Source organism: Pleurodeles waltl, chromosome 2_2 (genome assembly GCF_031143425.1).
Source record: "Pleurodeles waltl isolate 20211129_DDA chromosome 2_2, aPleWal1.hap1.20221129, whole genome shotgun sequence".
Lineage (NCBI taxonomy): Eukaryota > Metazoa > Chordata > Amphibia > Caudata > Salamandridae > Pleurodeles > Pleurodeles waltl.
In genome coordinates, this window is record NC_090439.1 from 892,636,602 (window position 1) to 892,650,390 (window position 13,789).

A 13,789-nucleotide genomic window follows, 5' to 3' on the forward strand; every position below is an offset into this window, starting at 1 on the left:
GACAGGTTTGGGTGGAGAACCCTCCCCTACTACTGTGACAGAAGATCCTCCCAAAGGGGCAGTCTGATCGTAGGATCAATGGCTATGCTCAATAACTCGGATAACAGACTCTTCGAGCCCAGTCCTGAGCCACATGGAATTCTTAGGCCTGCTCATTCTTGACCTTCATGAGAACTCTGGGCAGAAGTGGTAAAGGTGGAAAGGTGTACAGGAGGCCATAGCTCCACTTGAGACGAAAAGCATTGCTGAGCAAGTGCCGCATTGGAAACTCCTCTCTCAGAGGAAGTCCTTTGTTCTGCCTTCATGGGCCAGGGCTGCCTGGACCCCAGGAGGGCAGAAACCTGTCTGAGGGGTTGGCAGCAGCTGCAGTGGAGACCCAGGAAAGGCAGTTTGGCAGTCCCCAGGTTCTGTGCTGGAGACCCGGGGGGGATCATGGAATTGTCCCCCCAATGCCTAAATGGCATTGGGGTGACAATTCCATGATCTTAGACAGGTTACATGGCCATGTTCGGAGTTAGCATTGTGACGCTGTACATAGGTAGTGACCTATGTACAGTGCACGCGTGTAATGGTGTCCCCGCACTCACAAAGTCCAGGGAATTTGCCCTGAACGATGTGGGGGCACCTTGGCTAGTGCCAGGGTGCCCACACACTAAGTAACTTTGCACCCAACCTTCACTAGGTGAAGGTTAGACATATAGGTGACTTATAAGTTACTTAAGTGCAGTGGTAAATGGCTGTGAAATAATGTGGACATTATTTCACTCAGGCTGCACTGGCAGGCCTGTGTAAGAATTGTCAGAGCTCCTTATGGGTGGCAAAAGAAATGCTGCAGCCCACAGGGATCTCCTGGAGCCCCAGTACCATATACTAGGGAATTATATGGGTGTACCAGTATGCCAATGTGAATTGATAAATTTTGTCACTAGCCTGTTAGTGACAAATTTGGAAAACAGAGAGCATAACCACTGAGGTTCTGGTTAGCAGAGCCTCAGTGAGACAGTTAGGCATCACACAGGGAACACATACAGGGCACATACTTATGAGCACTGGGGCCCTGCCTGGCAGGGTCCCAGTGACACAGACTAAAACATATATACAGTGAAATATGGGGGTAACATGCCAGGCAAGATGGTACTTTCCTACAGTATGCAAATCTGGCTTCCCTCAAAGGTGAGGAGATACCAACTACCCTGACCAGGGCCCATTTGGCAACTAACTAGGCAGGCGGGAAAATTAATAGTCGTGTCCACCTTCATGCCAGGTTCAACCCTAAGGTGAGCTACCTGATGTGGACACAAGTTTAAAGTCTGCCATGTTGGTGATGGCAGAATTCGGAGCTCAGGGACAGGGTTATGCCCATTTCCCACACAAAGTGGTCATATAGGGGGCATAGTGACCCCAAGAGTAGATAGCCCATTGGCTACCACTCTACAATCATCTAACACCCTTTAAATTGAGTAATTAGGGGGAGGCCCTGGCACAGAAAACCAGATCCTAACAACCGGAAAGAATAAGACTGACCCTGAGGAGTGGAAAAAGAAAGAACAGAAGACCAGCAGCTGACTTGGGCCCCAGCCCTGCTGGCCTGCCTGTCTTTGACAACTGAACCCAAGATGACTTATCCTGCATCTGCCCATGCCTCTAAAAGTCTAGGAAGACGGTCAGCCTTCAACCCAGACCCAGGAACACCTGTGGAGGAGCAGAGGTGCTCCCTTGCATCCTATAGACACTCCAGAAGAGCTCTGAGGGCTCCAGCCCCCCCAAACCTCGACACTGGAGCGCACCACTGCACTCATGCCCCCTGGCCAGAGTAGAAGTAGGCAAACAGTGCCAGCGTGGTCCTCTGAACCTCCAGAAATGAAGCCCACCTTAGGTTTGCCAACTGTGGACTTAGTGATTCCGCATGCAGCCTCTTTGTGCAGGCCCCACTCTACCGCTAATGACCCAGTGACAAAAACCCGTTGCCGCAGGACACCTCTGCACCTGGCCGCCCCAGTCCAAGGAGAAGGGGACCAAAGGTGTCCCTTCGTCCCTCAGCATTGTGAGACCTGGGCCCCTTGTTGGTTCAGCCGGACTGGTCCCCCCAGTCCCAGCATCTTTCTAACCAGACTGTTCCCCATAGAACAACATTAGGGCACCCAACGGTGAAAGCACATCTGCACCTGGACGCTCAAGTGCCTCCCTGTAGGAAGCTGGCTCTATATAGCGCACTAAAATGAAGTACACTGTGCAGAGAGTCCAGTGGATCCCCAATTGGTATCGCAGAGGCAAAAGTAGATAGGACTAATGCTCTATTTTGTGGTAGTATGTGTGAGCAGTTAGGCTTATCAGAGAGCAGTACAAATCATTTGTTGTACTCAGAGGCAATAAATGATACACCCAAAGAATAAACTGGAGACCAAGTTAGAAAAATAACACTTTTTTTTATATATGTTTCAAACCCAAGAACTTTTTAATCAGGTAAGTAGACTTTTAAGCGTAAACACTTTGCAGTTTCAGTGCAGTTTTCCGAGTTCTCTCCATGTTATCCTACGGAGTAAAAAAATGCTCAGCAAACAACGAATCACGAAGCCAATCGCTGAGTTAAAGCAAGTACTGGGCACTGATCAGAACCACACCAACAGGTCACACTGGGTGGCACTGGGGCAACCGGGGGCAAAGTGTTTTGGTTCTCGTGAAGACAGGCTGCAGGATCTGGCTAGGAAACCAGTCAGGGTCAAAAAGCAGGTAGGCAGTAGAGCCTGGGTTCTCTGGGACGTAGGTGCACATATGCTCCTCTTCTCATGTGCCCAGGCGTGACTGATGCAGGGGTGTCTTTAGGCATTGGGGTTTCATGACCGGGAGCACTCGCGCCAGGGGTCCTGTGTGGTAAGGCTGCGAAGAGTCCGGCAGGGGTGGACTCGTGCTCTTAGGAGCCGGGGGCCATCGTTTGCACCAGTGACCAACCTTGGCTGGGGTGAGGGGTCATGGGTGCAGTGGCTGCTGGAATGTCTGATTTTTCTCTCTCCACAATCCATTGGGAGAGGGGGCCCTGCATGCAGAGGCTCCAGGTGTCTTGGGAGAGTCCAAGATGGGTGAGACCACACTGGACTCGGTCTCTAAGCAGTAAGGGACCCATGTTGGCACTGTTAGTTGACTTTGGGTCACGGACGTCGGGTGCAGTGGTTACTTCTGGTGTTGTGTTTCCAGGGTTCGAGCAGCTGCCGAGTCTTTTTTTTTTGGGGGGGGGGGGGGGGAGAGAAGTTTCTTGTTGCAGGGCAAGTCTTCTGCCCACAGGAGACTTTGGTCGTTATTGAAGGCTGGACCAGTTTACTTCTTGTGCAGGATCCTTAGATCAGCAGGCAGGCCAAAGGGAATGGGTGCAGGTCAGCTTCTTCTTTTCCTCTTCTGCGGGTGCATCTCTTCTTTGTCTGGATCTTCTCAGGCTGTCGAAATCGGAGTTCTAGGGTTCAGGACTGCCACACTCAATTTAGGGGTGTGACAGGGAGAATGGGTTGACCACCTTTAGGATGACTACACCCTTACTACTTCAGCTGGGAAAGTGAGCATAACCCTAACGGTCTAATTCCTTCCACACAAGATGGAGGCATTTTAAAAGTAGTGTCCACTTCAGCTTGCCCACCTTAGGGGTGGGACTGGCATTGAGTGGGCACACACTTCTTAATTTAATTAATTTGCCTGTCTATGCTGCAGCTAAAAGTTGGGTCAGGACAGGAGGGTTGGTCTTTTCCACCATCTCGAGAGACCTGGGTCTCAATATAAAGGCAGCAAGACCTCTGAAGCTCCCTGCCCTGGAATGTCCTTCCTGCCTAGGAGAGGAGGTCACACCTCTGCCCAGAGCAGGCCTTTGTCTCAGGCCCTCAAGAGTGCTGGCTCTCACCTTGGAGCGCCAGAAACGCATCTGTGGTGGCTGAACTCGTCAGGACCAGTCAGTCAGCACACTAGTAGCTGGTAGGTTTTCAGGGGGCACCTCTAAGGTGCCCTCTATGTGCATTTCTTAATAAACCCTTCACTGGGATCAGTGAGGATTTATTATTCCGAGATGTTTGAAAACAAACATCCCAGGATTCAGAGAAGCCATCATGTAGCTGGGAAACCCATAGAGACCAACACATGCATCGGGTAACTGCAACCAGAACCCAGCTCCCTACACTTCCAAAGTGACCTGTTGGTGCTGCTGTGGACCTTGCCCTACACTTACCTTAATGCCAGAAGAACAGCTCTGTAAGTAGGTGCCAAGTGCCCAAACACAGTATATGTTCCTTTTCCCATAGGATAACATTAGGGCACCTGACGCCCAGTGCAGCTCGAAGTGACCTGTTGGTGCTGCCATGGACCTTGCCCTATACTTAACCTTAACTCCAGAAGAAGTCCTGTAGATCGTTGCTAGATGCCTGAATGAAGTATATACTCTTTTTCCCATAGTATACCATTAGGGCACACTATGCTGAAAAGTACCTCTGCACCAGGATGCTCCAGTGCCTTCCAGGGTGACCTGTTACTGCCTTGGACCCTGCCCCATACTCACATTAAGTCTGAAAAATTGGTCCTGTAAGTCTCTGTAAAGTACCTGTATGCAGTATAGGCCTTTCCTCCATAGGATAACATTACCACTTCAGAAATTGCGCTTAGGGGTGATTTTTTAAACCAGTAGGAATTCATAATTGTACACGTACTTTCCTGATCGTGATGCCTAAAATTATATAAAGTTAAGTTTTTCTATTTTATTTTATATAAATTGGCGTGCATCTCCTTAATGAGGCATGTGTATCATTTATTGACTGTGCATGCAGCAAATGTCTAACACTTCTCTCTGATAAGCCTAAGGCTGCACAACCACACTACACCCTAAAAGAGCTCATTGGGATTGATGGAGCAAGTTCTAATCCACAATTAAGGGAACTCTTGGACTCTTTGCACGGTATATCTCATTTTGGTAGACCATATAAAGAGCCAGCTTCCTCCAATGGGCATGCCCAGTAGCATAGAGTAAAAGGGCTGTCTGGCCCACATTAGTGTCCCTAGTATGAGGTCATGGAGGTCTGCCTCATTCTTCTCACCATGCATGGCATCCATGGAAAAGGTGCAAAGTGTAGGCTAATTATAGTGACCTGTTCATCCAGAATGGATTGCCCATGGACCATGGGTGTGGATACCAGGATGCACTGATTAGGCATTTTGATTTTCACTTCCTTGGTTGGGGCTACCACAGCTGGAAGTACCTGTGGAGGACTTGTGGAAGTTCGTACTTGTAGACTTGTTGATTCGTCCTGTGTAACAGATACACAACCTCATTGTTGATCCAGGGAGTTATTCCACCAAGAGATGACTACTGTGGCAGATTGCCTAGTGACAGATTTGTTGTGGGTGGGGCAAGTAAGTAGGCTAGATGATTAGGCGCAAGCTCTAGCTAGTTGATGAGCTTTCCCTAGTGAAATGGGTATTAGGGAGGGGAGCTCCCAGTGCCATGGACAGTGAAATCACCAAGATTTGGGCTCAATCCAACGAGCATTGGTAATGTCACCTGAAGTGTCTCCTCGGAAAGGCCCACCTAGCAACAGGTTGTTGCTGTTTTACAATTGCAGACGGAGCGGAGTACAGGACTTAACACTGACAACCATTGACTCACAAGGCACTGTAGTGGTGAGCACATGTGTAATCTGGAGTGTGGGAAAATTGCTATTCAAGATGCCATAATAACCAATTCAATACAGTTCTTACAGTTAATGGGCGAGTGGACAGAAAAAGGCAGCAGCTTTGAAATGCAATTACCCTCTGCTAACTGGGGTATGCTTTGTCCTGTGACAGTGTTTAAGAATGAGCCTAGGAATGTCTGGATCTGTTCAGGTAGCAGAAGGCCACTCTTTGCAATTAGTGAACATTAAGCTGTGGAAAAGGTCAGATCTGTCCAAGTGTGTTCTCGAGATTGTCTGCTGCTCTTAATCAGCCAGTCAAGACTTGGGAAGATGTGGATGCCTGCTCCCAACAGATGTGCAGCCACCACTTATGAAGAACCTTGGAGCAGTAGTAACTCCAAGGGTAGTACTGTAAATTGGTATTGCTGCCTCTATGCTCCAACATCTCATTCACTTGGGGTCCAAAAAGAAGTTCCAGATCGAATCCGATGTGGAGGTCTTGCTGGACCTTCGGTTTAAAGCCTGAGATGTGAAGCTATGCATGTCTGCGAATCAAGACACTAGTGTTTCTGTTGCTTGAAGCGTAGTATGCGATGTTGAGGGCACAGAGGATGTGTGCTTAAGAGGTAATTTTCCCACCCACAACCCGCTTCTCACCCCTTTTTAGGGGCGAGCTTGCGTCGCTTGCGCATGCGTTTCACTTGCGAGACGCTTTTGGAGTTAGAAAAGGGCTCTGAGCCCCGTTCACATCACGTCAGTTGTCTTTCATTGGTTCGTGGGCTTGCCTGTTAAAATCTGCTTGCTTTCATTAGTGGAAGACATGCATACGTCATGCCTTTTCCGGTGGTTAGCCCTCCTCGAGCGCAGCGCCCAAGTACTGAAAACAAGCGAGGCTCGGTGTTTCCCGTCCGGTTTGTGGACTACTTTTTCATCTTTTGTTCACAGCGTGATCTCGCTTGGCAGAAGTCGAGCGCTTTGCATAACATCGACTCGGTTACATAGTTAAATGCACTTTTGCCGGTTACATAGATAATTGCACTTTTGCCGATAGGTTTAATTACGAATGTACTGTAGCAGCGCGATTGCGCTGTTTTTTCCTTTCAATGTGGAAATAATACTGTATGAGAGCCTCCAACTGTTCCTAATGAAACCTATCACACCTTGACAGCAGGCCACACAATTGGCAATGTGCCACTGGGTGATTGGAGCAACCACTACGTGTTTGCCAACAGCGACATTGAAGAGTAAGCTTTCTTGGTCTAGGGGCAGGGATTCTCCTGTTGCCTGGGCTTATGCACTCCTGCCAGCATGTACCATTGAAGGAGCTCAGGAGGACAATGTAGAGAGGGCCATAATTTGAAGAAGCCTTGTACATCTCCAAATGTGATGGGACAACTTTGGCCCTAAATGGATCTTAAATGTTCAGGGGTAGACAAACATTCTTGAGCATGGGCAAGAAATGCACACTACAGTTCCCTCCACCAGAAAGTAGTCTTTAGCCTCTAGGATATGCATGACGACTTTATGGTGGTTAACGGTCTCTGAATGATGGCATGATATGACAAAGTATTATCCAGCACAGACTCCTTGGCCAGGTAGGGCTCCAGATACTGGTCATCAGGATGGTCAACATTGTAGTCATCCCATGGGCCATCCCTGTTGCCTGCACCATAGGGCTGGTTATATGAGTCTTCCTCCCTGTATGGACTGCCTTGATACAGAAAAGAATGGACTGATCTTCAAGGGTATTCAGATGGAGGCGGTGGCAATACTGGTCACGGTGGTGAAGGTGGTACATGCTTCGGGGTGGGGAAGATCCGGAAGTTGACTTCTAGCCAGGTCTTTACTTTTCTTGCGCACTTGATGTCTAGGTGTCTTGAAAGCAAGCTCCTACCCAAAAGGTTAACCTCCATTCATTAGGAACAGGAGATAATGTGCTGGATGGCTTCGGCTGAGGTGGTTTTGCCGAAATCCTAGCCTTTTCAGCATGGATGAAGAGATGCTTTTGTCTGGTATCAAGTTCTTAGGCCAGTGTCTCAAGGATGGGAGTCTCAGAGGTTGAGTCAAAGAGGTACTCTGCATCGACTTGGTGTCCTACTTCAGGGGTGCTCCTGGTACAGTCACCTAAGCACCCGAGGTGAAGGCTCAGTAGCTTTCAGATGAGAGCGCGTGGCTTCATACCCTTTAAACCAGACATGCTTTGACCCATGGTAGCCCTCAGGATCTTCTCTGTGCAAGGTCCCATCAGTGTTGATGTATACACCTCTTCTCTCTGGGGCGCTTGAGAATAATAACTGTGGGATAAGCATGGGTTGGGTACACCCCCCCTTCAAAATCAAGCAGGCCCTGCTCACAAAGGAGGTCTGCTGTGTCAGATAACGACCCCAACTGCATTTTCATATGTGCCCAGTACCTTTCATTCTGGTACCTAAAAGTCTACATTCACCGGAAGAGGAGGCACAAGTTACAAATCCTTATGGTAAGGAGAGAGGCAAAGATTACAGACTTCATGTTGTTCAGCCCAGGAACACTTGGCGTTACACTTTGAAAAGAAGTGGAAAGGTGTGCATTCCATCAGCCAACATTCTCAGAGGCAAAGTCCTTGGTGTTTGAAGAGGGCTGGAGCAGTGGAAGAATACGTGCCGTCTACCTGGGCGTGTACTGCTTTGAGAAACTAGTGCAGTAATGGTTCCTGATTGGTGGAGCCAAATAATTATAGCTGTCCCGGAGTCGCAATGAGCAAACGTGTTTTCCCCTCCTCTGCCACCAAAACAAACACTAGAGTTTGCCCATGCAAATTGTGTCCAACATCCTGTGACTGGAAGCTTCTTTGAAGAACATCAACTTGTAATGTTGGATCCCAACACTAGATGACAAGAGTATGTAAAGCTTGTGTTTCTAAAGCCACACTTTCTATGAACATGAGGAATTGTTAGTAATGAACTACTCAGATTAACTATAACCATAAGGTATCTAACCTTAATCAACCTTAAAGGTGCATGGCTGCAAACAGAGGTAGGGAGGGACTAAAAAAATAAAAAAAATAAAAATATATATATTCTAAGTAACCTACTTTCAGTCATATGAAGCAAAGTATAAAAAAAGAATTGTTAAACATCTTTTATTAGAATTATCCGGCAAGGCAATAGTATGACTATTGGTTATTAAAGCAGTTTAATATGTGAACCAGAGAAGCTTTTCTGAGATCAGATTTTCATGATGGCATGTTGATGCTGGGAAAATTCGAACTTAACATGGAACTTATACAGAAAACCAATGAACCTCAATCAGACTGCAAATGAGCAGAAACTGTAAACTTTAAAATTACAAACGTGCTACTACTTTTACAACATAGTTTGAGATAAAGGAACAGAGGGCAAAGATTAAACCACAATTTCCTACCAATCGCTGAAAGATATGATGTTGTAAAGGGGTGGCTGATCAGAATCACTGAAGGGCGATTGTTCATTCAAGCTTCCTGCTCCCATGTTCTCAAAAAGGATCCAATCACCAACGTTTAGCTCTGGCAGAAGACAGTACTCCACAATTCGATCAAGCTCATCACAGGATGGACCCCAAAGACTGCTTACGAACAAAGGCTCATCTCCCCTGCATTTCTACATTAAGAAAACAAACGAAAATAAAGTAATCAAGTACAGTAAACAGTGCTTCAATATGACAGATTAATACGTGGAAAGGTTACTTACTTTATATTAGTTGGATGGAAAAGTTACTTACCTCTAATCTTAGTTCTCCTTTAGGGAAAGCTTAATTGAAATCATAAGCACTGAATATTCCTGCTCATGCATGGGACCTTGGAAGTTACAGCCAGTTTTCAAAACAAATTGAAAAACAGCCTATTGCAGGTTATACAGGCAAAGTTTATGAAAATATGACTAGATAACCTTTCATATACCCTTTCTAAAGGAAAAGTAGGATTCAATTCTTCATACAATCAAGTAATGCAATCTTCTACTATTGAAGTGTGGGAGTTACTTTTTTTTCTACCCTAGCTTTCCCCACGCAGGTATTTACTGGCACCTTATAATTATCTTAAGCTTGTCTTTAGGCAAAGGCAGCAACTACATCGTCTTACCAGATTTGGTAAGAGTCTTTTCTAGGAAACCCTCTTCCTATTGAACAACATGCACTTTGTGGCTTTTAGCAGCCCTTTGGATGACTTCACAGTAGGCTGAGGTATCACCTGGCATGGATGCATTACCCGGCTAGTTGTCCAGTTTGCGGTGTCCCAGTTCCTTTCTCTGTGGTATCTTAGGATTTTTTGAGGTGAAGTAGAGGCAGGAGTCGCAGGACGAGTAGAGGGAGAGAGACAGATTGCATATGTCATGCTGATCCAAAGGAAGTCTGTTCCACACCCCCTCCTGGTATGCATTATCTAGTGTCAATGGTCGAGGAATGAAACAGGGAGGCCAAAAAGCGTTCTCCAAAGGTGGCCACGGAAGTGGAGTTGTTTAAGCATATACTGCTCTTCCAAATGGCATTGAAACTGAACTGCCTGGGCCCCAATAAAAGTGCAAAAAACATTGACTGAACTATCTAGGTTGAAGCAGAAGGCGGGAGGAAACAATACCTAAAATAGATGCTCATGTGCACTGTGGATCAAGGGAGGAGTCCCAATACACCTTATGACTTGAAAGACTTCAACGAAAAACAACCTGCAAATGTATAAGCCCAACACTAGATGGTAGGAGTATGTGTACCTTCAGCCACACGTTACAAACATGAATTTTAAATGGCTGTGAAGGGTGCGGAACCAACAAAAAATAAGTCAACAACAGTGATGGAGAAAATTAACGACTAAAAAAAAGAAATAAGAAATGCCAATGGGGAGGGTGGCGAACAATGGACTGTGAGGAAGCTGTAAAGGAAAGCGCACGGGGGCTTTTGAAATTAAATGGAGCACACAAAGAGTAAGTGGTGGGAGGAGGAAGCAACAGTGTTTTAAGAACGGGGTGCAGGGTTTAGTGGGGTGGAAGTAGCACATGAAAATAAATGCACTCATGGAATGCTTTAAAATAAAAAAAGTATTTCCCGAAATGTGAGTAGTAGTAGGATACAAATCCATCGGTAGGATGATAAAGAGGGTTTGGAGGGAGAAACAAGAGGAGGAAAACACATTATAATAAAAAGAAAGTAAATGGGAGTGACAGACAGTCAAGGGGAGGCAGTGGGCATGATTTAAGTCCACTGTACTTTTTTGTTATGGTCCTCAAGAGGCTTTCCTCTACCAGACAGCTACAGGGGTAGGGAAAGTGTATTCCAGAGCCCTCCACACACTCCTTTACCACACTCCCCAGGTTCCACAGCCTCCTGGATACTAGCCATCCATGATCTCCAAACTGATCCACTCCCCAACCATTCCCAAAGGAGCAGAAATGACACTAGTGACTGTAAATCTACACTTAGGGTCCAGCAAGGGATCCATCTAGGGGTAGAGATGCACCCAATTGGCCTAAGTGGAGCAAAAGTGGCGCTTTAGTGAAGATTTTGCCTATAATGCGTAATATGTTTTTGTAACGCTGACCTTCAGTAAGCACTACAGACCTACACTATGAATCCTGACTCAAATTATAAGATATACCCTAGTTCGAAACCAATCCTTGAAGGGTCCCTTCACAGACAGGCTACCTGTGTGCAGATACCAGGCTGAGCAAGGCAGTCTCATTTGGGCAGCCTGCTCAAGTGTTCATATGTAACTAGTCTAGAGCCTCTAACTTTCAAAGTACAGCAGATGCTTAGGTTAGCACTTATCAATTTACAATTAAATTTACTATTAGTGACACTGTAGAAGTGTTGCTCACTCACAATAAAAGGACAGGAGAATTAGGTGAGACGAACCCACTTTCCAACAGACCCCTCTTTCTGTAGTAGGCCACTGAGCTCCCCCAGTTCAGCGAACTTTGGATAAATCATGAAACCAGGGAGAATGTTTGCCAACCAACATCAAGTGGGTCCAAGTAGCAAGCTGGCTCTCTATATAGTGCAATAAGGAAAATGTCACTTACCCAGTGTACATCTGTTCGTGGCATTAGTCGCTGCAGATTCACATGCTGTGCATAGTCCGCCGTCTGGTGTTGGGTCGGAGTGTTACAAGTTGTTTTTCTTCGCAGAAGTCTTTTCGAGTCACGAGACCGAGGGACTCCTCCTACTTTGGTTCCATTGCGCATGGGCGTCGACTCCATGTTAGATTGTTTTCCCCACAGAGGGTGAGGTAGGAGTTGTGTATGTTAGTAATAGTGCCCATGCAATGGAATGAATAAGTATGTACAAAATGAAGGTTAAAGTAATATATTTACAAATGTACAAATGTTGAAGATTACTTCCAAACGGCTACAGGCTCCCGGGGAGGCGGGTGGGCGCATGTGAATCTGCAGCGACTAATGCCACGAACAGATGTACACTGGGTAAGTGACATTTTCCGTTCGGTGGCATGTGTAGCTGCAGATACACATGCTGTGCATAGACTAGTAAGCAGTTATCTCCCCAAAAGCGGTGGTTCAGCCTGTAGGAGTGGAAGTAGTTTGAAATAAAGTTCTTAGTACAGCTTGACCTACTGTGGCTTGTTGTGCAGATAACACGTCTACACAGTAGTGCTTAGTAAATGTGTGAGGCGTAGACCATGTTGCTGCCTTACATATTTCGTTCATTGGAATATTTCCTAGAAAGGCCATGGTAGCACCTTTCTTTCTGGTTGAGTGTGCCTTTGGTGTAATAGGCAGCTGTCTCTTTGCTTTAAGATAGCAGGTTTGGATGCACCTAACTATCCATCTAGCTATACCTTGTTTTGATATTGGATTTCCTGTATGAGGTTTTTGAAATGCAATAAATGGTTGTTTTGTTTTCCTAATTAGTTTTGTTCTGTCAATGTAGTACATTAGAGCTCTTTTGATGTCTAATGTATGTAGTGCTCTTTCAGCTATTGAGTCTGGCTGTGGAAAGAACACTGGCAATTCTACTGTTTGATTTAAGTGGAACGGTGAGATGACCTTTGGTAAGAATTTTGGGTTGGTTCTTAGAACTACCTTATTTTTGTGTATTTGAATAAATGGTTCTTGTATAGTAAATGCCTGAATTTCACTTACTCTTCTTAGAGATGTAATGGCAATGAGAAATGCAACTTTCCACGTTAGATATTGCATTTCGCAAGAATGCATGGGTTCGAAAGGTGGACCCATGAGTCTTGTTAAGACAATATTGAGGTTCCATGAAGGAACAGGTGGTGTCCTTGGTGGTATAATTCTTTTTAGGCCTTCCATAAATGCTTTAATGACAGGTATTCTAAATAGGGAAGTTGAATGAGTAATTTGCAGGTATGCAGATATTGCTGCGAGATGTATCTTTATGGAAGAGAAAGCTAGATTTGACTTTTGCAAATGTAGTAAATACCCTACAACATCTTTTGGAGATGCATGCAGTGGTTGAACATGATTATTATGGCAGTAGCAAACAAATCTTTTCCATTTACTTGCATAGCAGTGTCTAGTGGATGGCCTTGTATCTTGTCTTATGACCTCCATACATTCCTGTGTGAGGTTTAAGTGTCCAAATTCTAGGATTTCAGGAGCCAAATTGCTAGATTCAGCGATGCTGGGTTTGGATGCCTGATTTGTTGCTTGTGTTGTGTTAACAGATCTGGCCTGTTGGGTAGTTTGACATGAGGTACTACTGACAGGTCTAGTAGTGTTGTATACCAAGGTTGTCTTGCCCATGTTGGTGCTATTAGAATGAGTTTGAGTTTGTTTTGACTCAATCTGTTTACTAGATATGGAAGGAGAGGGAGAGGGGGGAAAAGCGTATGCAAATATCCCTGACCAATTCATCCATAGAGCATTGCCTTGAGATTGCCGGTGTGGGTACCTGGATGCGAAGTTTTGGCATTTTGCGTTTTCTTTTGTTGCAAATAGATCTATTTGAGGTGTTCCCCAAATTTGGAAGTAAGTGTTCAGGATTTGGGTGTGAATCTCCCATTCGTGGACCTGTTGGTGATCCCGAGAGAGACTGTCTGCTAGCTGGTTCTGGATCCCTGGAATAAACTGTGCTATTAGGCGAATGTGGTTGTGAATTGCCCAATGCCATATTTTTTGTGTTAGGAGACACAACTGTTTTGAGTGTGTCCCCCCCTGTTTGTT

At 45.8% G+C, this 13,789-nt stretch overlaps 1 protein-coding gene across 2 annotated transcripts in view; it reads right to left on the reverse strand.

Moving 5' to 3' along the window:
* The window catches only part of AZIN1 (antizyme inhibitor 1), a 483,491-nt gene that overhangs the window by 20,206 nt on the left and 449,496 nt on the right, over positions 1–13,789 (reverse strand). For both annotated transcript variants that reach the window (XM_069220587.1, XM_069220589.1), the window contains exon 11: positions 9,042–9,256. In XM_069220587.1, coding sequence (XP_069076688.1) covers positions 9,042–9,256 — 215 coding nt within the window. The remainder of the gene's footprint in view (positions 1–9,041; positions 9,257–13,789) is intronic.